The sequence below is a fragment of the Danio rerio genome, chromosome 11, assembly GCF_049306965.1.
Source record: "Danio rerio strain Tuebingen ecotype United States chromosome 11, GRCz12tu, whole genome shotgun sequence".
In the NCBI taxonomy this organism is placed as follows: Eukaryota; Metazoa; Chordata; class Actinopteri; order Cypriniformes; family Danionidae; genus Danio; species Danio rerio.
The window spans coordinates 45,611,069-45,634,412 of NC_133186.1; the positions used below are offsets into that span (position 1 = coordinate 45,611,069).

Sequence of the window (23,344 nt, forward strand, 5' to 3'; positions counted from 1 at the left end):
CAAGACACAGACACGCTCAACAAACACACATACTTAACACACAGACACAAACACACACATGCAGACACACATATAAATAGGTACACACTAAACATGCACAAACACACACACACTCACTCAACACATACACACTAAACACAAATACACACTAGATACACACACTTAACAAAAACACATAGACACACACATTAATGCGAACACACTCAACATGCAAAAACACTCAATAAGCATGCACTCAACACATACAAACCCACACACACACACACACTAAACACAAATACACACTCAATACACATGCACTCAAGACACAGACACGCTCACCAAACACACATACTTAACACAGACACAAACACACACATGCAACCACATATAAATGCGTACACACTCAACATGCACAAACACACACTCACTCAACACATACACACTAAACACAAATACACACTAGATACACACTTAACAAACACACATACAGACACACACATTAATGCAAACACACTCAACATGCACAAACACTCAACAAGCATGCACCCAACACATACAAACCCACACACACACACTCACACACGCACACTAAACACAAATACACACTCAATACACATGCACTCAAGACACAGACACGCTCAACAAACACACATACTTAACACATACACAAACACACACATGCAGACACACATATAAATGCGTACACACTCAACATGCACAAACACACACACACTCAACACATACACACTAAACACAAATACACACACTCAACAAACACACATACAGACACACACATTAATGCGAACACACTCAACATGCACAAACACTCAACAAGCATGCACTCAACACATGCAAACCCACACACACACTCACACACACACACACTAAACACAAATACACACTCAATACACATGCACTCAAGACACAGACACGCTCAACAAACACACATACTTAACACAGACACAAACACACACATACAGACACACACATTAATGCGTACACACTCAACATGCACAAACACACACACACTCATTCAACACGTACACACAAAACACAAATACACACACTCAACAAACACACATACAGACACACACATTAATGCGAACACACTCAACATGCACAAACACTCAACAAGCATGCACTCAACACATACAAACCCACACACACACTCACACACACACACACTAAACACAAATACACACTCAATACACATGCACTCAAGACACAGACACGCTCAACAAACACACATACACAAACACACACATGCAGACGCACATATAAATGCGAACACACTCAACATGCACAAACACTCACTCAACACATACACACTAAACACAAATACACACTGAACACACTAGATACACACACTCAACAAACACACATGCAGACACAAACATTAATGCGAACACACTCAACATGCAAAAACACTCAATAAGCATGCACTCAACACATACAAACCCACACACACACACACACACTAAACACAAATACACACTCAATACACATGCACTCAAGACACAGACACGCTCACCAAACACACATACTTAACACACAGACACAAACACACACATGCAGACACACATATAAATGCGAACACACTCAACATGCACAAACACACACACATTCATTCAACACGTACACACAAAACACAAATACACACACTCAACAAACACACATACAGACACACACATTAATGCGAACACACTCAACATGCACAAACACTCAACAAGCATGCACTCAACACATACAAACCCGCTCACACACACTCACACACACACACTAAACACAAATACACACTCAACACACGTGCACTCAAGACACAGACACGCTCAACAAACACACATACACAAACACACACATGCAGACGAACATATAAATGCGAACACACTCAACATGCACAAACACTCACTCAACACATACACACTAAACACAAATACACACTGAACACACACTCAACAAACACACATACAGACACACACATTAATGCGAACACACTCAACATGCACAAACACAAATACACACACACTCAACAAGCACACATATGCACAAGCACACACATGCAGACACACACATAAATGTGCACACACTCAACATGCAAACACACTAAATACAAATACACACATGCACTGAACAAACACACAAATGAACACACACATTCAACACACACGCAATACAAAGGACACACACATTCAACACACAATCACACACACACACAAACTATGCTCAAATTCAAACTAAACACACACACATGCTTAACCCAACACACACATGCACACAACACATTCAAATGCACAAACATACACACACAACAGACACTTTAAAGACTGAGTGAAAGCTTGAGTGTTAAATGTGCTCCAGTGGAGCTGTTCAGTTCCTGCGTCTCCATCTGGTGATTATAGGCTGCAGCACAAAGCTCTCAAGCACAAGTGTGTGAGTTTCCATTTCACACCCTCACTGTGACAAAGAGCCTTTCTAGACTCTTCCATGAGGTTAACACTGAAGCGCTGGCGCCATCTGCTGCTCAAAACACGCACTGCGCATGACAGACCACAGAAAACTTCACACTCACATTTCCTTGACTTTTTCCGGAGGTCCCTGCACTTGCCCAACCACAGTGCCCTGTCTAGTGTTTTTCACCCAGCCCGTCACTCCCAGTTTCTTTCCTTCTGCTTCAGTATACTGCAGTAAAGAAGACAAAAATAGATTAGATATACCTCATAAAAACATTACATATAGGGCAGCTCACAGCAAGGTTGCTAGTTTGAGTTGGCTTTTCGGATTTCTGTGTGGAGTTTGCATGTTCTCCTCATGTTGGCGTGGGTTTCCTCCGGGTGCTCCGGTTTCCCCCACAGTCCAAAAACATTCGCTATAGCGGGATAGATGAACTAAATTGGCCTGAATCGGTGTGTGTAAGGGTGTTTCCCAGGACTGGGTTGCAGCTAGAAGGGCATCCGCTGTGTAAAACAAATGCTGGATTAGTTTGCGGTTCATTCCACTGTGGCTATCGCCGATAAATAAGGGACTTTGTATGTACATTAAAAAATTTAAGTACAAATAAATAAATATACATAAGTGAAATAATGAACAAACAATACAATAATAGCACTTTCCGATAAAATGTGTTTGTAAATTTGCTGTTAATATCAACTACTTCACTCATTCATATATCTGTACACCCCTTTCTGAGGTTCTCTTTTATAATACTTTAATTTATTACTTTACAATAATATATTTGTGCATAAACAGCCAAAACATGGTGAAAAAAATTAACACACCACAATATATATATATATATATATATATATATATATATATACATACATATATATACATACATATATATATATATATATATATATATATATATATATATATATATATATATATATATATACATATATATATACATAAATATATATATATATATATATATATATATATATATATATACACACACACATATATATATATATACATATATATATAAATATACATATATATATAAATATACATATATATATATATATATATATATATATATATATATATATATATATATATATATATATATACGACAATTAAAAATATAAATATATATATATATATATATATATATATATATATATATATATATATATATATATATATATATATATATATATATATATATAAATAAATATTTATAAAATAAAAAGGCAGAGACTAAAAAAATAAAGACAACCATAACAACCATATAACATTTAATTAAATTGTGTTTTTTTTTTTGTAATATTTAATTGTATTTTTTTTCTGTTTTGCTCCTTCCGTGTTTTCGTTGATTTCCTCCGGGCGCTCAGGTTCGGGTGCTTCCATCTTCTGATGGCTACTTCCAGCAGGATAACACAGCATGTCATAAAGCGTGAATCATCTCAGACTGGTGTCTTGAACACGACAATGAGTTCACTGTACTCAAATGGCCTCCACAGTCACCAGATCTCAATCCAATAGAGCGCCTTTGGGATGTGGTGGAACGGGAGATTGGCATCATGGATGTGCAGCCGACAAATCTGCAGCAACTGCGTGATGCTATCATGTCACTAGGGAGCAAAAACTCTGAGATGGGTCTGGCTGCAGACCTGGTGCAGTGCAATCTGGGCTGCATCCAATGCTTTTTAATGGGCTCACCTAACCCCACCCCTAACCCTACCCGTCACAGTGACGTCACTCGCTACATTTATTTGCATTGTGTCTGAGATTGCATCGCTGAGTGATGCAGTCTCAGCTTGCATCATAAAGGCTGCATCCAGATATTATTGAAATCTCTGAGAAGTATATATATATATATATATATATATATATATATATATATATATATATATATATATATATATATATATATACTGAATATTTACAGTTCCTTATTGAATCTACGCCATAAAGGATTAAGGCAAATCAGAAGGCAAAACGGGGTCCAACCCGGTACTAGTACCTAATAAAGTGGCCGGTGACTGAGTGTATAACAATATAACACACATATGCATAGACACAGATAGGCATGCATACATTTATATATAAATGATATCAGCTATTTAGGCTACATTTAAGATCATCTACTTTAGTTTTTTATTTGCAAATAAAAAACAGTATTTACTTGCAAATAGCTTAGAAATATTACTATGGTACTACTATGTTAAAATACTATGTTATATATGTTAGTAGAATAGAATCTACATTCGTTATTAAGTCAAAGAAGCAAACTATTCATAAGACAAGCTTAATGTGCATTAGTAATCATGTCCTCACCATTCTGAAGCAAACACCTGAAGAAGAAAAATAGGATATAAGTTACTTGAGCTACAAATATAATTAATTTATGCATACATAAATCATTATGAAAAAGATTTGTCAATATACTATTGTAAGATCTCATATAAATAGTCTTTGGTGCTGCTGCATTAATAAAAGCGTGTCTATTTTTGGAGGCGTGGTCGCCAAGTTTGCAAAACACACTGAGACACCCACCCTGAACATTCCCGAACACCTCGAAATCTACAGACACATATTTGTCACCGGCGTCTGAAGACATTGCAGACAATATGACGACGGTCAAAGCCAGAAGAGACGTCCAGCAGACGCTTAAATCACGGAGAAACATAAATAATCGACGACGAGCCGCTTCAAACGCAGAGACTAGAAACTCGTGCAGCTGCTGCGTTACGTGACGCCTGTTACTTTTCTCAGCGATTATGATGATGGACAAATCACAGACGCTTGGGTTTTAAAGGAAAGGTGAGTTTTTATATGGAATGTGCTATTAATAAATGTAAATATTTATTTAATTTATGAAAATATTTTGATATTATATTTCAGATTACAATCTACATAAACGAACTGACCCTTGTAAAACAAAATACTTTAATAGTTTATATTATACTGTACAACAGTGTTTCTCAACCACGTTCCTGTAGGACCACCAACACTGCATGTTTTGGAGGTCTCCTTTATCTGTGACACTCATTATAGGTCTTTCAGTCTCTAATAATGAGCTGATGATCTGAATCAGGTGTGTTTGGTTAAGGAGACCTGGAAATGTGCAGACATGGCGGTCCTTCGGGAACGTGGTTGAGAAACACAGCTGTACAATATAAAATACAGTGTATATATTATGGCTTTCAACTCTTTGTTAATGAATACTCCACCATATTGTAGTAGCAGCCTATAGTAAACTGATGAAATGCAATTTTACTGTATTACATGTTTACTACAGTAATCTGTGGTGTGTTTTAGTTTAATATACTTTATAGTTGTAGAAACCTACAGCTACAACTAATAGATTTACCACAAAAAATTAATGCACTTTACTATAGTATGGTTGAAAACACTAAATTATTATATAATATAAATTACTAATGTATTTTATGGGGATAAATGTATTATTATTATGCTCCGAACAACAACACATTACAAGCCATTAATGTCAGGGAAATAAAATTAATAAGAAACTCAAAGTTCAAGTGGAAGTTCTGTTGTAGATTATTAAATTCATTCATTCATTCATTCATTTTCCTTCGGCTTAGTCTCATTTATCAGGGGCCACCACAGCGGAATGAACCACCAACTATTCCAGCATATGTTTTACACAGTGGATGCCCTTTTAGCTGCAACCCAATACTGGGAAACACCCATACACTGTCACATTCACACACCCACTCATTCACTACAGCCAATTTAGTAAAGCAATTCCCCTACAGCGCATGTGTTTGGACTGTGGGGGACACCGGAGCACCCGGAGGAAACCCACGCCAACACGGGGAGAACATGCAAACTCCACACAGAAATGCCAACTGGTCTAGTCGGGACTTAAACCAGCAAACTTCTTGCTGTAAAGCCACAGTGCTAACCACTGAGCCACCATGTTTCCCTCATTTAAAACAACACCACATTATTTGTTCTCCTTCCAGAAGGATTAATTCTTAAACAGCAAGCCAGATTACAGTAATAATCACAACTAATGAGCTTCAGAAATATACCAAAACACACACGTAACACAATTGTCCTCTGACACACACACACACACACACACACACACACACACACACACACACACACACACACACACACACACACACACACAGGCGCGCTGATGAGATTTTAATATTCCCCAGCCTGTAATCTAGTATATTTATGATTGAAAAACAAGTCAGAGATTAGAGAATTACAACGAGAAGTGGAAAACATGTAGATTTGTGAATGTGCGAGCGTTTTGTTAGAGATGCGATTTGCATACAAAGGCTTTACAATAGTTGAAATCCTTTCAAAACAAAACAAATGACATTTGGATTTGACAGAGACCTTCGACCTCCTAAGACAGGACCAGTGTTTTAGTGTGTTTTCACAGCTCGCGGAGAAGGACTGGATTAGTTTTTTTGTTAAAAATCACAATCTCAAAGATCCGTCTTGTAGAATCTGGGGTTTGTTATAACCTGTGTGTACTTTAAATGAAATCAATTCTATATTCTAATATGTTTTGTTTTTGTTTTCCTATTATTTGTTTTACATTGATAATTTCAGTTACGGTTATATAATCAATTATTCATTCATTCATTTTCTTGTCAGATTAGTCCCTTTAATAATCCGGGGTTGCCACAGCGGAATGAACCGCCAACTTATCCAGCAAGTTTTTACGCAGCGGATGCCCTTCCAGCTGCAACCCATCTCTGGGAAACATACACACACACACACTCATACACTACGGGCAATTTAGCCTTCCCAATTCTTTTTTCCCAAGTCTTTGGATTGTGGGGGAAACCGGAGCACCCAGAGGAAACCCACGCTAACACAGGGAGAACATGCAAACTCCACACAAAAACACCAACTGAGTCAAGGTTTGAAAGTGACGCAGCGAACTTTTAGCTGTGAGGTGACAATAATCAATTATAAATCTTAGTTATTCATTTAGTCATCCATTTATTTGATTCATATTTTTAAATTCCTTTATTTTTTATCATGTATTATATTAATCATTGATCAATTTGATTTCTTTATTTTATATAATTCTCATTACTTGCTCTGCTTTTTGAGCTTTTCCATAGTTTGGTCTTATTTTGTTGGTGTTTCATGCAATTGTTCCTCTACACTGATATGAGATATGAAGGTATGTCTCTAATTCAAGGTCTTGTGGCTTGATGTATAATAACCTTATGTTATTATACGTTATGTTATAATATGTTATAACATATGTTATAACTTATGTTATAATAACCTTATGTTATGTTTGTGCTGTCCAGACGAATTTGCACTGAAACACATGAAACTGTTATTTAATAAACCCTGCTCTTTATCATCATCACTTTGTCTTCTGCTTCTGCTACTCTCTGACTTCCTTCCATCGTCAACTCCTATATTGATAATAGACTGTTCATTCAGTTAAATGGTTAACAGGTTTGGGTATTGGAAACTCTGCTGACTTGTCGTCCAAATACGAAACTGACATTTCCTGATAAGATTTGCTGTCCGGGGCTGGATTTATCTGGCGTGGAGAGTGTGATCGAACAGTCTCGATGACTTTTGCAGAATTCACATTCAAATGCTTGATTATTTCTGAACCAAAACACATCGTGTGTCAGGAGAAGCGACAAATTTAAGGTGGAATGATCTTATTCAGCAAAACTATGCTTTTTTCTGACAAGCAAACAAACAAAGAAACAAAAACAAACAAATAAATAAAACAAACAAATAAATAAATAAATCAAACAAACAAAAAATATATAAATTAATAATATATATATATATACATATATATATATATATATATATATATATATATATATATATATATATATATATATATATATATAAATCAAACAATACATAGAACAAACAAACAAATAAATAAAACAAATAAATAAATCAAACAAATAAATATATAAATACAACAAACAAATAAGTAAATAAATAAAACAAACAGATAAATAAAATAAATAAATCAAACGAATAAATATATAAATTAAACAAATAAATAAATACGTAAATAAATTAATCAAACAAATAAATTGATCAAACAAAAAATATATAAATACAACAAACAAAAAACAAACAAATAAAAAAATAAAATAAATAAATCAAACAAATAAATGTATAAATAGATCAAACAAAAATAAAACAAATAAATAAAAACATAAATAAAACAAACAAATAAACAAAACAAACAAATGAATAAATAAAATAAATAAATATTATAAATAAAACAAACAAACAAATAAATACTGAAGCAAACAAATAAATGGGTAATTAACTAAATAAATAAAACAAAGAAACAAACAAATACATAAATAAAATAAATAAATAAAATAACTAAAAAATAAAACAAACAAATAAATATATAAATAAATAATTCATACACACACTCAGACACGCACACATGCACCATTTATGCACACACATACACACAAAAATGCACACACACCAAACAAATACATGCATGCACCCACACGTATGCAGGCACACACACACAAACACACGCACATTCAGACACACACAGATTCAGTGCGTGCCATACACAACTATATTCATATAAACAGTTAATCATAATAAGTCATACGATGATGTAAAGCATTACAGACAATGTGATTTACTCACAATGTAAATAAACTCTCGATCACTAAAGACGGCCTATTGCACATATCAGTAATAGATGCAAAACGAACAGCATCATCTACATCATCATCACTCCGAGTGTTTCTGCTGCACTACCGACGCTTCATTGTTTTCTCTCTCTAATTGTTTTTTGCTGAATCTCTCAGAGATTTTAAAGGCTTTGTCAAATCCGCTGATAAAGTGCTAGAGATTTGATATGTGTGTGTTTTGGAGGGGTGCTGAGCGTCAAACTCCACCAGGACGCTCCGATTTGCCAATGTTTAGCTCTTGTATAAGACACAACTGCAAAAATAAACGTTTTACACACAGAAGTCATTAGATAACCAAATATTAAAGACATTCATATGAAAATATTATGCTTATTTTATTATGTTTAGTTTGTGGAGCAACTATGAGATAATAAGTACTTCTAAAAATATATCTGCACAACAATATTCAACAAAGACGAATGCAAACTAATGAAACATTTATGATGAAGCTTATGTAGCCAGTTGATACTTCATTCGCTATGTTTTAGCTTTGCTTTTTTAACTGTATAACTTTGCTCAAATGTTTTGGATATTTTTCCACAAACTTCTCACAATAGTTTGCAGGGATTTTGGCCCATTCCTCCTGACAAAATTGGTGTAACTGAGTCAGATTTGTTGGCTGTCTTGCTCGCACAAGCTTTTTCAACTCTGCCCACACATATTCTATAGGATTGAGATCAGGGCTTTGTGATGGCCACTCCAAAACATTCACTCTGTTGTCCTTAAAGCACATTTGAACTCATTTGGCAGTGTGCTTAGGGTCATGGTCTGTTTGGAAGAGCCATTTGTGGCCAAGTTGTAATGTCCTGGCTGATGTCTTGAGATGCTGCTTTAGTATTTCTACATTATGTTCTTTCTTCATGATGTCATCTATGCTGTGAAGTGGACCAGTCCCTCCTGCAGCAAAACAGCCCCACAACATGAAGCTGCCGCCCCCATACTGCACAGTTGGGATGGTGTTTCTAGGCTTGTAAGCTTTCCCCTTTGTCCTCCAAATGTAACACTGCTCATTATGGCCAAACAGTTCAATCTTAGCTCCATCAGAGCACAGGACATGTCTCCAAACATGAGTCTTTTTCCCAGTGTCAATTAGCAGATTGTAATCTGGCTTTGTTGTTGATTCTGGCTTGTTGATTTTCCCATGTTGTCACACAAGAAGGTTTTTTCAGAGGCAGAATAATCTTATTGTATGTAAACTTGACTTTCATGAAAAGTAATAACAATTTCTCATAAAATCTCTCTCTCGTTATTCTGCTATTAAGCAGAACAGAAACAAATGTGATAATCCTGACTTACCTAAAAGAGAGAGAATTAAGTCACATAAACATCTGACTTTTTAAAAATGGTTATGAGCCTTTTTGCACAGTGTATGTAAACTTCTGGTTTCAACTGTATATAAGTACATTTATATATGTACAGTCTGACTGTATTATTAGTTTTCCTTCCAAAATTGCTCAGGAGAAATTTTATATTTGTTGTCTACTGTTAAATTGAATGTACACCTATAATTATACATGAAATCTGGTGTTCTCCTCGTGTTGGCATGGATTTCCTCTGGGTGCTCCGGTGCACAGTCCAAAGACACTTTTGTGTGTGTGTGTGTGTGTGTGTGTGTGTGTGTGTGTGTGTGTGTGTGTGTGTGTGTATGGATGTTTTGCAGTGATGAGTGGCAGCTGGAAGGGCATCCACTGCGTTAAACATATGCTGGATAAGTTGGCGGTTCATTCCGCTGTAGCGACCCCAGATTAATAAAGGGACTAAGCCGAAAGGTAAATGAATGATCGAATGAATATCCCAGGTTCTTTTGTAATGTTGTCAGTTTCATTTTAGAACAAAATATTCAACACACTTAGCTTATTTTGTTATCATGCTATTACTAATAGTAGTTCATTCATTCATTTTCTTTTGGCTTAGGAATGAACCGCAAACATCTCTGGTATACGTTTTTGTTACGCAGCGGATCCATTCATTCATTTTCTTGTCAGTTTAATCCCTTTATTAATCCGAGATCACCACAGCGGAATGAACCGCCAACCTATCCAGCACGTTTTTACGCAGCGGATGCCGTTCCAGCCACAATCCATCACTGGGAAACATCCACACACACACACTCATTCAAACTCATACATTACGGACAATTTAGCCAACCCAATTCACCTGTACTGCATGTCTTTGAACTGTGGGGAGAACATGCAGACTCCACACAGAAACGCCAACTGACCCAGCCGAGGCTCGAACTGAGGCGACAGCACTACTCACTGCGTCGCCCACAGCGGATCCACTAATATAATACTGTAAAATTCGGAGCCTATTTATTAAACCCTATGGGTCAAAAAATTAATCCAGCATTTTTTTGGAGTGTGTCAGTGATCTACAAGATATAAGCCAATACAGAAGTTTCGCTTTGGGTGTTAAATGAAACCACTTTTGAAACCACTCTAATACACACCTTAATATTCAATGTCGGGGAAAAAAACTCGTGCGCACTCAAGCAATGCCACATATGCTCAAATATTGACAAATCAATTGTTTTGTTTTCACTTTAAACATTTTGACCCAATGTTGGGTTACGATCACCCAGCGTTATTAATAGAGTGTGCATTTCGCAGTGCATCGGTTCAGTGTCGGGTGTTCTGAAGCTAAAGGAGCACATGAGCAAAAGCGCAAACACAGACACACACACACACGAGGTCAGTGTGAGGTCAGAGTCGTCAGTGTGTTTTGTACAGTCATTATCATGAAGCTGCTGTTGGTGGACGCTGGTGAACACAGTAAAAACAGCTCAGATCCAGGACAGGCCCGTAGAGGCCCTTCACCCTGAAGACAGAGCTGGAAGTAAAGCCTGACCTACACTTGAACCTCGCGCATCATTATCGTGTGTGTGTGTGTGTGTGTGTGTGTGTGTGTGTGTGTGTGCTGTACGCTTGCCATTAAATGCTTTGGCAAACAGTTTCAAATGAAGCCTGGAGGCAGGCGACACACCAGCGTCTGCATGTACATGTGTGTGTTTGTGTGTGTGTGTGTGCTCATGTATGGAAACAGTGCGGGTCATATGAACTCTTGTATGAAACGATTAACGGTCATTGCAAATTACTCATTTTGGCACGACTGACCTACTTGTTTTTGACCTCAAATGATGATGAATAATTTATTTAACATATACTTTAATATTTGCATTTGTTTATTGTCATTTTTGCAATGGTAGACAGAAAGAAAATATCATTTAGATAGTAATATTTTCAATATAGATACCACAAAATCACAAATCGAGTGTTTACTATTTGTATTAATCTAAAATAGAAGAATAGTTCTACATATTGGTCTATTTGCTGGCATTTTCCTTGTATTTCTATCATATTAATATAATATTGTAGTATATTATGTAATATAATATTAAAATATAACTCATTGCAAGTTTAAATCAAGGTAAACTGCCGACTATTCCGTTTCTGCAGTTTGCAAAAGCTCTGACAAATAATAGCCTATATTATTATGTTGTACATGAATCTTTCACAAACAGTAGCATTCAAATGAATCAATATAATTTTTAAGTAATAAAATAATAATAATAATAATAATAAAAATAAAATAATAATAACAATAATAAAATAATAATAATAATAAAAATTAATAATAAAAATAATAATAATAATAATAATAATAATAATAATAATAATAGTAATAATAATAATAACAACAATAATGATGATGATGATAATAATAATAATAATAATAACAAAAATAACAATGATAATAATAAATAATAATAATAATAATAATAGTAATATACTAATAATAATGATAATAAAAAATAACAATAATAATCTGATTTCAAACTCGCACGGCCGCAGTCCTTTATATCTCGTTAAAGCTTTATTTTTTAATCCTAATTATTTAAATAAAAAGGTACAAGCTCTGGATAGTAAGTACTCTTTAAATAACACAAAGTTGTACCGTTTCAAATTCAATAAATGTGGCAATTATATATATTTAAATATAATTGAGCGTATAGCCCAAATTGCAACGGCACGGCAATCACTGAAAAAAGGTGCAAAATTGTTGCAAACAATTTGTGTTGAATTTAAGCAAACATATTAAATTCAGTAATGTTCAACTTATATTGTTTGTTTAAATTCAGATCAAATTATCTATTTACAACATAATAAACGTAGTAAATCCAAGGGTTCATCTTTAAATCTTTTTTTCAGTCTGAGGCAATAACTCATTATCATTAATAATTTTAATTATTTAGATAGTATGCATACTACAAATATGAGCTGATTATAAGAAGAACTGTTGTTAAAAAATGCCTGTAGTGCCGATTTCAGTGGTGTTTTAAAACTTATAATACTGTTCGTGTGCATTGTCTTTTCTTTAAAATAAAAGAAAGTGCTGCGGTGCATCATTAAAATACATACCATATTACTCATGCTCTTTAAATTTGGCAAATATAGCAGCAGATGTTGCCTGAACACAATAAATTATTAAACACATGTTTTTTTCTCTCTTCTTCTTCTTTTTAAACACGCAGATTGTAAACGATCTTATCTTCCGGAGATATACATTTAATCTCAGCCTGCAAACAAACACGTGACTGGAAAACCTTTGTTTTAGAATGATGAATTTGCTTTGCATATGATAAAATATAATGAACATAATCTATACGCACTACTTCAATCTTATCTGCGATTTCAAAGATAGATAGCCCATTTAATCTCCATATCCAATACCAAAGATGCGCTTTAGCTACACGGGTGAGCAGGAAATAGCGTTTATTTGAGCATGCAGACTATCTGAAACCTAAAAATAGAAAACCAGATGTAGATGTAGATGTAAACAAACTACCCTGAACCAAACTGGTCATATTATAACATGAACAGATCCATGAAAATCATGTAAATTAAAGTGCAAACGGTTTACACTGTCCATCTTTCCTCATGCAGATGACAGAATGTGGGAAAGGTTTGCATATTTACCTATAAAAAAATAGCACAAATGAGGACCAGAGAGTGTATACAGAGCTCAGTGACCGTGCTGACACTAGAGGCGCCATTGGCTTACACTACGCGCTTTGACGCGCGCACACACACAAACACACACATATATACACACACACAGACACATATACACACACACACACGCGTTCTTGGAAAGCTAAATAATCAATAAGCTCGCATTAAACAACACACGATCCTGTATTTGGATTAGACTGTGCGTTGTGTGTGCTTTAGGGAGAAACAACACAGATGAAACACTGACGTGCACGTGTTATTAAGACATGTTCTGCTGATCTCTCACACTCTAATGACTAATAGATGAACTGTGCGTAAATCAAACTTTATTTCAGTGCGTTTCAGTTAATGTGTGCAGTTAATTAGTCGTCCCTCCTCTATTCAGACGACGCGATTGGTGACGCGCAGGAGACGCTCGAGACTCCGGCGCGCACGGGGCTCTCCGCGCATTGTGATGGAGTAATCGGGGCTCCACCGTCCAGCTCCAGCAAGTGTAGAGCTCCTCCTCCCTCCCTGCGATGAGGTAGTTGGTAAGACCGAGCGCTGGTTAATCACCAATTTCTCGAGTCCGCGAGTACGCGGAGTCCTGTCATGCATGCAGTGTCCCCGTTCTCGCGCGCCTGACCGCTCGTCTTTTAACGTACAAAACGGGGCTTTTACGCGCATTTATCACCCGGCATGGGAGACCAGAGTGAGCCGACCATGGTGCAGAAGTCGACTTCATTCAGCATCAAGAGCCTGTTACTTCCTTCGAAGTTTGACAGCGCTGATGAGAGCGCAGAGCGCGGCGGGAGCCCGGCACCCGTGCAAGACCTAGACAAACCCCCGGAAGACGCAGAGATGGACAATGCGCAACGCGACGCGGAGGAGCCCGAACTGCAGACCAAAAAGGGAAAGAAATTCGACAAGCCTCCGTTCAGCTATAACGCGCTCATCATGATGGCAATCAGACAGAGCCCCGAGAAGCGGCTCACGCTCAACGGCATCTACGAGTTTATCATGAAAAACTTCCCGTATTACCGGGAACACAAACAGGGCTGGCAGAACTCCATCCGGCACAATTTAAGCTTGAATAAGTGTTTTGTGAAGGTTCCGCGGCATTACGACGATCCTGGGAAAGGGAACTACTGGATGCTGGACCCTTCCAGCGATGACGTGTTTATCGGCGGAACCACCGGGAAGCTCCGCCGCCGCTCCGCGACCTCGCGGGGGAAGCTGGTGATGAAACGCGGCCTCCGCTTCGCGCCGCTCGGACTCGGTCTGGGCGAGCGCCCGAGCAACCCGTTGTACTGGCAGCTGTCTCCGTTTTTACCACTGCACCACTCGCATTACAACGGCTCCGCGCACGGATTTCTAAACCAAGGACACACGTACGGAACTTTACTACCCGGCGTGGAGCCGCTCGGGAACGGGGATATGTCTCGCCAAATTCTGGGAGCTTCTAGCGGGAGTATCAACCTGTCGAACGGTTACGGAGTGTCTCCGCCGGCTGCTGGATTACTCTCAGGGCACAATGGATACTTTGTACCGGGCGCGCAGCAGCCGCAGTCGCTCCCGAGCGCGCCAGGTTACGGCATCTCCAGCTCTCAGTCGCCGCTGCTGTCGGATTCTCTAAGAACTAGTTTGCCGTCCTTCACATCACCGCTTTCCGGCGGACTCCTGTCTCAGCACAAACGCGTCGCGCCCAATTCATTCCTGAGCTGAGCGCTACGCGTCCTCCTCTCCAATGGGAATATCCAGACTTTCCTAGAAAACCTCGCCGGGAAACCTTTTTTGTGTGTGTGCGGACTCTGTGAATTTAATTTAATTTTGTCTATTTAAGCTCGTTTTTGTAATGGTAGTACGAAGTTATGCCAAAGGCAATAACCGTGTTCGTTTTTCTTTTTAAAAAAAGTCTTATTTATTAGTATTTCATCGCGAATGATTCTTTTGTATTTATTCTAAAAATGTTGACTGTTCTTATTTTTATTATCCCTTTGTTATTGTGGGATACTGCTGTTATTATTATTAGATGGATAGCACATATTATTCGTTTAGTAAGACTAATTCCTTTTTTAATATTATTATTATTTAAGATTTAATGTCCCAAACTGTGAATGCGCCTTAATATCTTAAATCAGGGTTGAGCGTTCGGTCTGACTCAGGTGTGCGTTCTGACAATCAAACACTGGTCATGTTATTAATAGCTGTGTAAACCTAAATATAAATCTATATGCAATGTCTTCGCCCGAGAGTGTGGGCCTGTGTTCATAGAGGATGATCTATTACAGTGAAGCCAAGCTACTGAAGCAAACAGCACTGGTTTAAATGAGCTCTGTGTGTGGGATGAGTTTATAAATGTGTGTACTGTCTCTTTAAATACTGTTCTGTGAAGTGCAGCTGATGATATTTACACACACCGCAGTATTTAAATACAGTTTTACCCGTGAAGATGGTTCATCACCAAAGACAGATCATTCTTAAACATAACATCTCTCCATTCTGATTTGCCACATGACAATCTGAACCATTATTTCAGCACTCTGTGCGAACACACGGGTGTTTATCAGAAATGTGATTTCTACAATTGTTTATTTCCCTTTTGACCACCATGTGATTAGCTATGCTGCACCTTTTGTTTTGCTAGTCATTTAATGTTCTGCATTTGTTTGTCATCTAGTTTGTCTTGTATATAAACTGCCTGAACTTGAGTTCAGAACAAAGAAATAAAGTATTGAAATATTTCTGTACGCATGCGAACGCGTCCTTTTGTAGTCGCGCAACACCAATGCTGATTTTCCGAGAACAAAACTCACCAATTCGAGGGTTTTTGTGATGCATTTAGTTTTACTTGTTATTTTATAATATACTATATGCATGCTAGAAATGCAATATGCAACTAATTGCGCAAGAAGTAATGATGCAACAATTAAATGTGCGTTTAAATTATCTTGTTATTTACACATACACAAGTGCAATGTTATGCATGCATGCTAGTAATGTCAAATGAGGCTAATTCTAGAATATTTAGTAGTACAGCACGTGCATTAAATAAATAAATAAATAAATCATCAACACAAACAAGGCCTGAAGGTCCTCGTGCTTCCGGACCGCAGCAGCGTTCAATGATAACACGTCAAATATTTATTTATTACGTCATCTAGATATGAATGCAGCTTGGAAGTAAATCCAAACATAGCCTAGTTGCTTCATTCTAGAATATGCTGGGTTGCAGTAACCCAAAAATGGACAAACCATTTAATTTAAATGACTCGTTTTAAACTGTCGGGGTTGTCCACATTTGACCCAAAATCGAGTTACAACAACAAATCTTTTTAATTATATATACATAATTATACATACATATACATAATTATATATATATATATATATATATATATATATATATATATATATATATATATATATATATATATATATATATATATATATATATATATAAACATAAGCGAGCTATAAGTAATGATGCAACACCCAAATGTGCATTGTGTAGCTGTTCTCGTTATTTAAATGTATACAAATGCAATGATATGCAAGCATGCTGATGTCAAATGCAACAAATTATGCAATATTTAGTCGTAAAACACGTGCATTAAATAAACAAACAAACAAACAAACAAATAAATAAATAAATATATATATATATATATATATATATATATATATATATATATATATATATATATATATATAAATAAATAAATAAATAAATAAATAAATAAATAAATAAGTACAAGGCCTGCAGGTCCTCGTGCTTCTATGATAACAAAACAATTAATTTAAATGACACGTTTTAAACATAAGTGTTGGGCTTGTCCACATTTGATCCAACAATGAGTTACAACAACAAATCGCTTCCTGTATTTTTTATATATATATATATATATATATATATATATATATATATATATATATATATATATATATATATATATATATATATATATATATATAATAGTTCCATACGTTCATGAAGAGTGGGCGACTAGCAATGCATGCACGGATGAATGAAAGCACAGGCCGTGCAGCGCCATGCGGAAAACAAGACGAAATCCCTCGATTCAACACGCTCAAATCATAGTGAGACGAAATGAAACATAACAGAGAATGAACATTCAGCTACGAGCCAATATCCAGCAGAAATGAGAGTGAACTTACCGTGCAGATGTTGGCGGAGCTACAGCTGCACGTGTCGCCGAGAGAAACAGGAGTGAAAACTTTCGCTCAGACTCGGACAATATGAGTTCCAGTGAGCTCCAGACACCTTCAGAGGAGCAGAGCTGCATTAATGTGCTCGGACAGACGTTCAGAGGGAGGGACTGACGGACAAAGATGTTCAATTAACAGCTCTGTTACTCAAAAAACATTTCCTGCAGTCTCATTGACACCGAATTAAATCACACGCCAGCAAAAATGAAGGCAGCGCTAGTTCGAGAAATGTGAGGTGACGTGTTCTTAGATGTCATACACTCTATAAAATGCGGGGGTGCATTGATCAAACGCTGGGTCAAATACAGGCAAACCCAGCAGTTGGCGAAAAAATTCATTGTTGATTAAATTAAAAAAAGAAATATATAGGCTGACTTAATGATCCATTATTTGCTCAGATGAACATACAATGAACAATACAATTACCACGGTATTTATTCATCCTTGTCAGCATTAGTTAATATAAAATGTCACTGTTGCTTTAATCACTCAAAGTGAAGAACTGTAAAGAAAAGATTTTTAATAATACATTAATAAATGTTGAATTATAATAAATGTTGTACAATATATTTATGTTGATAATGGATTATTATTTTGAAGTGTTAATTATTATTCCTATTATTAAACATTGGGGTACAAAAGCATTTTTATTTAATTTAGATTTTTTTTTACAGCCAATATAACTGCTTTAAATATTGGTATAGCCTAAATAATATGTCTGGTGAAAAAAAAAAAAAAACATTTATTCAATAAAAAAATTAACCATGGGTTACAAACTTTTGAACCCAACCGTATACCACAAGAAGTTTTGCTTTTACTCTTCCGTTGTCTACTCCCATCAAACATATTTATTTATTTAATTGCTGAATAGACAACACAATAGGATAATAAATACTGCCAATGAATATGAAGTATCGTGTAACATAAAAATATTCCTAAATGAACAAATAAACTAAAAAATAAACAAATAAATACATCTGTCGCATTTAAAGATTTAAGTATTAAATGCAACACAACATTTTAACAAACTAAATAAAACAAAGGCCTATATATATATATATATATATATATATATATATATATATATATATATATATATATATATATATATATATATATATATACATATATATATATATATATACATATATATATATATATATATATATATATATATATATATATATATATATATGTATATGTGTGTGTGTGTGTGTGTGTGTGTGTGTGTGTATGTATGTGTATATGTATGTGTATATATATATGTATATGTATGTATGTATATAATACACACACACACACATACATACATATACATATATAAATACATACATATACATATATATATATATATATATATATATATATATATATATATACATATATACACACACACACACACACACACACACACACACACACACACACACACATATATATATATATATATATATATATATATATATATATATATATATATATATATATATATATATATATACACACACACACACACACACATATACATACATACATACACATACATACATACATATATATATATATATATATATATATATATATATATATATATATATATATATATATATATATATATATATATATATATATATATACACATATATGCATAGCACATATATTCACATTATGTCCTTAAAAAGTATTTACGTTTTATGTTAAGTGACTACAGATTGTAATATATGACTTTTTCCCCAACACTATATATATATATATATATATATATATATATATATATATATATATATATATATATATATATATAGTAATTTAGCAGACGCTTTTATCCAAAGCGACTTACAAATGAGAACAATAGATAGATGGATAGATAGATAGATAGATAGATAGATAGATAGATAGATAGATAGATAGATAGATAGATAGATAGATAGATAGATAGATAGATAGATAGATAGATAGATAGATAGATAGAGAAATATTTTCTGTTTTTGTTTTAATTATTCTGAATGAGTTTATATATGTTTCAATGCCGCTTCAGACGTGCTTTAGTTGCTCGAGGCGCGTCAGAACAGGTTTGAAAGCTTATACGCCATATCGTAAGGAATGTTTGTAATATACCAGCATGGAAAAATACTATAGTAATTCATAATATATACTATAGTGTTTTTGAACCATACATTAAAGTATATTAGGTTATAGCCTATTAATGAATGTTCCAGCATACTTTTAAATAGTGAACTGATATACTGTAAAAAGCCAACTGTGTTAGATAATAGGCCTAGTTGTAAAAAAATAAATAAGTAAAAAAACACAACAGTATTGGGAAATTTGTTTAGTTGTTATTGTACACCACTGTAAAAATGCACACAACTCATTCATTCATGTTGTCCCAACACAAACCGATGTATAAACTAAGCATTAAGTGGATTGAACGTAAAACAATCGAGTTGTCGCAAATGCAATCTCAAGAACTGAGTTTTTTCAGCTCCTTTTAAATAAGTGATTTGAACAAGCAGGAAAAATTGACCATTATTTTAAAGTGTACTGTTCCTTTTTAAGGTAAGTCGTCGCAAACATTTTATGGGCTACAAGTATTTTAAATATTATTATAACCTAAATAAATATCTCTGATAGAAATATATATATATAATAAAGAAACACAAGACGTTTTCTGCCTTAACTCTTTCGTTTTCTAAATCCATCAAATGTATTTATTTATTTATTCATTCATTCATTCAACAGAAAACATAAGGCTAATAAATACTGTGAATGAATATGAAGGATATAGAGTGTATCACCACAGCAGATTAATTCAAGCACGTATGGTTCAAAAACAGTACAATATTTACTATAAATCACTATATATTTTTTCATGCAGGTAATCTAACGTGTAATTGAATGTTTCTATTGCAGTAGAATGTTTCTAAAGTGCCCACATAAAATACGAATATATTATATATATTATAGTGTTTCTATAACCATACATTAAACTACAGTGAATGTTCCATGTGTAGTTTTAAATAGTGAACTGAAGTACTGTAACACGTATCCTTTGGTTCCTACAGTAATCTGTGGTGTATTATAATATAGCATATAATATGTATAGTTGTAAAAACACAGCAGTATTTGAAAGTTTGTAAAGTTGTTGTTGTTTTACCACAGTATAAAAATAAACACCATTCATTCATTACGATTGCGTTAACTATTAACCATTAAGAGGATTTTACGTAAAACAACCGAGCAGTAGCAAATACAATCTAAAGAACTGAGTTGTTTCAGCTCATTTTTAATAAGTAATTTGAACAAGTAAAAAAATGGACTATTATTTTAAAGTGTTACCTCTATATTTACCTATCACTGCAAAAATAATTCATTGTATTCCGTTATTTATTTAAGGTAGGCTAAGTGGTTGCAAACGATTTATATGAACCAAATGCTAGCCTATATAAAACTACTTTATATATTGTTAAAGCCTATAAATATCTCTGGTAGAAAAAACAAACCTTTTATTTAATAAATAAATACCTCAAGATGTTTTCTGCTTTTCTTCCGTTTTCTAATTCCATCGAATCCATTCATTCATTCATTCATTCATTCATTCATTCATTCATTCATTCATTCATTCATTCATTCATTCATTCATTCAATAGAAAACAAAAGGCTAATGAATGTGAAGAATATGGAGTGTAGAATTGTTTCTGCAGGTTTCACCAAGTCAAATGTCAAACTCTTTATAAGTAAATGTGTACAGCAGACTATAATATTACTCATAAATAGAGTTTGTTGAAATGTATTGTTGGTGATAGGACGTGTGTTGGATGGATTTGGTAGCTTCACATAAAAAAAAATAAAATAAAATAAGGCCCGTTTCATTGATTTAGGAGCTACAAGACAATATTACAGTGAGTTTAAGACTTTTTAAGCCCTAAAATTTTGTTTTTGAAATTCAAGACATCTTAAGACTTTATAAGACCCCGCGGACAGCCAAAAGCTACTTATTTATTTATTTATTTATTCATTCATTCATTCATTTATTTGTCTGTTTGTTTATTTATTCATTCATTTGTTCATTCATTCATTCATTCAATAGAAAACATAAGGCTAATACATAAGGCTATACTGCGAATGAATATGAAGAATATGGAGTGCAGAATTGTTTCTGCAGGTTTTACCAAGCCAAATGTAAGACTTTTCAGGACGTTTTAAGACCACGAAGAATCAAGTTTCAGACTTTTATAGAGCCAAACGCAATTTATTAATGAGCATGGCAGAACAAAAATGTTTTATTTGCCCCATCAAAAAACTATTTCTAATTATTTATTTCTTAGCCACATTTTTTAAAGTTGCATGTCAAAATAAGCAGATAGGACGTGTGTTGGATGGATTTTGTATAGCTTCATATATACAAAGAAAAATATAGGATCGTTTAAATGATTCAAGAGCGACAAGACAATATTACAGTGAGTTTAAGACTTTTTAAGCCCTAAAATTTGTAAAATTTTAATTTTTAATTTAATTTTAAAAGCACTAAATTTTTAAAATTTAAGACCCCGCGAACAGCCTAAAGCTATTTATTTATTTATTTATTCATTCATTAATTTATTTATTCGGTCGGTCGTTTATTTGTTTTATTTATTTATTTAATAAAAAACATAAGGTTACTTAATACTGTGAATGAATACGAAGAACATAGAGTGTGCAGAATCACCTCAACACATGAATTCAAGCAGGTATGACTCAAAAACACTACAATATTTGTCATAAAACTTTATAGGCGATTTTTTCATGTGGTATTTGGTATGAAAATGATTATTCAGCTCAAATACAGCGCGTAACTTGTCTTGAAGAGCAAAACATGACCACAGATAATCGCAAGAAAACAAAACAAAAACAATGCAATGCTCTTTGTGAAACTTCCGCATATGTCAACTCGTCCCGCATTGTTGTGTTCAGTGGAGGTCTAGACGGTTAAATGGA

At 34.5% G+C, this 23,344-nt stretch overlaps 2 protein-coding genes across 4 annotated transcripts in view; one reads left to right on the forward strand and one right to left on the reverse strand.

Annotated features, from left to right (window-relative positions):
* acyp2 (acylphosphatase 2, muscle type) overlaps window positions 1-18,370 on the reverse strand; it is a 32,472-nt gene extending 14,102 nt beyond the window's left edge. Inside the window, exons 1-3 of one of the 3 annotated variants that reach the window (XM_073917141.1) lie at window positions 18,317-18,370; window positions 4,765-4,781; window positions 2,552-2,661 (exon numbers count right to left, since the gene is read on the reverse strand). In XM_073917141.1, coding sequence (XP_073773242.1) covers window positions 2,552-2,661; window positions 4,765-4,767 — 113 coding nt within the window. In that variant the 5' untranslated portion in view covers window positions 4,768-4,781; window positions 18,317-18,370. Of the gene's footprint in view, window positions 1-2,551; window positions 2,662-4,764; window positions 4,782-4,983; window positions 5,170-18,316 lie in introns of those variants that run through there. The other 2 variants (XM_073917140.1, XM_073917139.1) reach the window with 2 other exon arrangements.
* On the forward strand, window positions 14,749-16,887 carry foxg1b (forkhead box G1b). The gene is given in 1 exon segment (NM_212914.1): window positions 14,749-16,887. A coding segment is annotated over 1 exon segment (1,026 nt). The 5' UTR covers window positions 14,749-14,836; the 3' UTR covers window positions 15,863-16,887.
* Window positions 18,371-23,344: the final 4,974 nt, after the last annotated feature.